General features: G+C 34.0%; 1 protein-coding gene across 1 annotated transcript; it reads right to left on the bottom strand.

Moving 5' to 3' along the window:
* Window positions 1-288: 288 nt before the first annotated feature.
* On the bottom strand, window positions 289-1,854 carry LOC7469992 (protein RADIALIS-like 2). The gene is made up of 2 exons (XM_024599318.2): window positions 1,462-1,854; window positions 289-656 (listed from the first exon to the last, which is right to left on the bottom strand). Exons 1-2 carry the CDS (start codon window positions 1,721-1,723, stop codon window positions 652-654), a joined length of 267 nt encoding a protein of 88 aa, XP_024455086.1. The 5' UTR covers window positions 1,724-1,854; the 3' UTR covers window positions 289-651.
* Between the last annotated feature and the right edge of the window lie 1,612 nt (window positions 1,855-3,466).

Raw genomic sequence — 3,466 nt, 5'->3', positions numbered from 1 at the left:
GCACAGGAATTTTCAAAATAAATAATTAATATTCCAGAATCCCGCCTATTCATTCGCTACCCTCCTCTCTATTTGCTTTAACACACGCAACCCTCTCTATTCCCATATATATTATCTTTAATTTATTGGTTGGTTTGTATTCTGTCCTCCAATTATTCAAAAACTAGAGGTAGGACCGTTATATACTGTATATAGTTTAGATCTCGACATATTTTTCGTCCATATAGTAACTTCATGTTGCATTATATATACTACTGGAAGAGTAAATGCAAGCACTGATCATAAAGGTTAAAAAACATAAAATAATAATATATTTCATTGCTTAGAAACTTAGGAACATGATGAGGAAGGGATTAGAATCATCAAAAGATTCAAGATACCTTCTTCCTTGATACATTTATTAAGTGCTTATATTAGCAGCACGATAATAATTTAAAATAGATGACAACTAGAATAATAAAATAAAGGGTAGAATCACTGGTTTTGATTCTTCAATCAAAATCAGTGCTCTTTTGAAATTATTTAACCTGTGACAGCTAGAGCTAGCTCATGAGTGGAGCATAGTAATAGGAGGAGCAGAAAGCAGTGAATCTATATTGCTGCGGAAACATGAAGTTCGTAGAGCTATAGCTCACTGGAGCTTCATGTTTTTCATCCTGCATGTCAAAACAAAAAGATCAGCACATTTAGTCCTCTCTTGTGATCGATAATTCTAATTAATATATGGTTATTGTTACTATTTATTTATTTATCTTTGTGGGGGGTCATTAAGTTTATGTTGTTGTCCAGAAATTATGTTTTGCCGTGGCTCAAACTCGTGAAAGAGAAATACCACTGAACTGTTAGCTTTTAAGTTTGAAAGCTATATATATATATATATTTGCTTGTTAAATTCATAATTTAGTTGTCAAAATCACTCCATCGAAGCCACGTGAAAAGTGCTTGTGGGGTCTCAAAAAAATATAATTTGAGAGTTAATTTGCAAATAATTTCCTACAATATCTTATTATTCTCTGATAGGAATATACTTTCTGCATGTAATTTTAACCATTTAAGGTCAGTCTCCATGAACTTTTATTCCTGTCGATGGAACCGTGATTTTGGTTTGGATTGTAGATGCACAGTTTTTTACATTTGAAAATCAATATATATATATATATATATATAGGTGGTTTTGGCTCTCAAAAAGCAAGAAAAATTACTCCTAAAAGAATATTAATACTGTTGAGCAATCCCTGATCTAGAAGTGTAAAGCACTAATAAAGAGTTAGAGAATCCATCTAAAGTTAGAGAGTTAGACAGCAGTAGTGACTCCATGACAGTTCACTTTATTAGATTCAGATACCTTAATCGTGGCATGACATGGTTAGCTATAAAGTCTTTGAGTAGCTAAATATGCATTTGTTATTGTGATTTTACTTTGGTTTTATAAACTGCTATATATATACATCTTTTCCTCACCAGTCTTTGAGTGGCCATTTGCCCCGGTAGTCCTGTAATTAGGGAAGGGAACTCGGCCTGACTCAATATGCTTGACATCCTCCACGAGGATTTCGTAATGCCTTTTCACTTCTTCAGCAGTTTTTCCACCAACTGCCCTGGCTACATTATGCCAACGGTCGGGTGTGTCCCTGTCATAAACAGCCAAAGCCCTTTCAAAGGCTTTGTTCTGCTGAGCAGTCCACGAGCCCGAACCGCGAGAGGACACGGAGCTTGATGCCATTTGTTTGAATGATGTTTTGGTGAAGGTTATGGAGAGGCTGGCTGCAAGGGCAAAAGATGATGAAAAGGGTGATTAAAGGGAGTTTAAAAGAGAAGAGATTGCAAGTCAAGAGGATGATATGTGCAATAGAGGTGGCAATGCCTGCTCTTTATAGGCGAGGTGAAGGGGGTGATGAGGTGGGGTAGGGCTAGTTGCAAAGAAATCTAGCAAATGCAGGAGAATTTTTAATGTGTCTCCTTCGGAACCACAAAATATTGAAGTGGAGCAACAACGTAGGAGAATCAGTATCTTCAATGATTAATTAACAACACAATTAAGTTCTTGTCTATCTTTATAATACACATCATATGATAGAAAATATAACATCTAACATCTAATTAAGTTCTAACCATTGTCAATTCATACACTAATAAAACAAACATCAATAATTACCAAAACAAGTGGAGCTAATCATCTCGTATTTTTCAAATAAACTTAGTTCCATCAAAATTCACGTGGTTTAGTTCGCTAGGAACTTTCTTATGTTGTTGAACCAAAGGGTAATTATATTGATTGTTTTTTGATACATAAAATGAGTATAGATAGGCTATCTCGAACTTATGGTATGATACATCACCCAATTATTTCAGGCGAGCTAAAGGTTGGAATATCTCAGCGGGTAGTGCTAAATGTAGAGTTGCAACCAAATAAAACTACAGTTTCACGACTCGAAACATGACTATCTTGATGATGCAAACAAGCATTTTGAACCATTGGACCAACTCCAAGTTAGAAATTATATTGAGTTAGAACCTTAAAAGATAAATTCCAATAGAGAAATAGAGAACAACATAGTGGAAATCCCTGGTAGGATTCTGCACCTGTTGAGATTTTATGCAGATTATTACTCTTTCCCTGTTTTATTCTCTACCCTTAACTTGCACAGAGGGCTCTGAGTTGGGTGGTCCAACACCAAGCTAAAGCCACAACCAGACCTTACAATTTTACCTTTCACGCGCGCACCACAACCCCATATTTTTTCCAATTCAGAAAGGATTAACTGCTGAAAAAAGATCCCTCGTGTTCTGTTTCATTATTATGGAGATGATCTTATAAGTGTACTACGTCCTGAACAACATTCCAAGCAAAACAACTGGCTGCTTTGTACCGTACAATGATTAAAAGGTCATATGCTACCTTTTTATAGGGATAAATTAGTCCATTAGCATGCAAAAATACAAATAGATGACGAATTATCACAATAGCGAAAAAAAACTTTTTAACAAAATAGCATATTTTTAGGATGTTGCTGCGATATTTAATTAAATTTTCTTACAAATTAGTTGACGGTTTCACATTACTCAATTTCACCAGCAGGCCAGTTAACACTGAAAAACAAAAGTAAGCTTTTGTGTGAATGATAAATTTTAGAGATTTTAATTGTAGTATATTTTTTAGTCTACAAGTTGGACAAAAATATATTTTTTAACGCATAAAACATATTTAAAAAAGATTCATAAAAAATTATAGTTTTTATGTGAACCGGTCAACCGATTTAAACAACTAAATCAATTTATCGACCGGTTAGGCTAGAAAATTGATAATGAGGCTACTGCCCCTCCCAGCACCAAATTTCCCCAACATCTAAATCTAGCAAAAAAAATGTTTTTTTAATGAGATTTATTATTTACTTTGTTAATTTGACATTTAATTTAGTTAATGATTTTAGAAAGTTAATGATTTTATAATGTTAACAAAATTTGG

Source organism: Populus trichocarpa, chromosome 4 (assembly GCF_000002775.5).
Source record: "Populus trichocarpa isolate Nisqually-1 chromosome 4, P.trichocarpa_v4.1, whole genome shotgun sequence".
In the NCBI taxonomy this organism is placed as follows: Eukaryota; Viridiplantae; Streptophyta; class Magnoliopsida; order Malpighiales; family Salicaceae; genus Populus; species Populus trichocarpa.
This window is presented reverse-complemented; position numbering and strand designations above follow the sequence as displayed.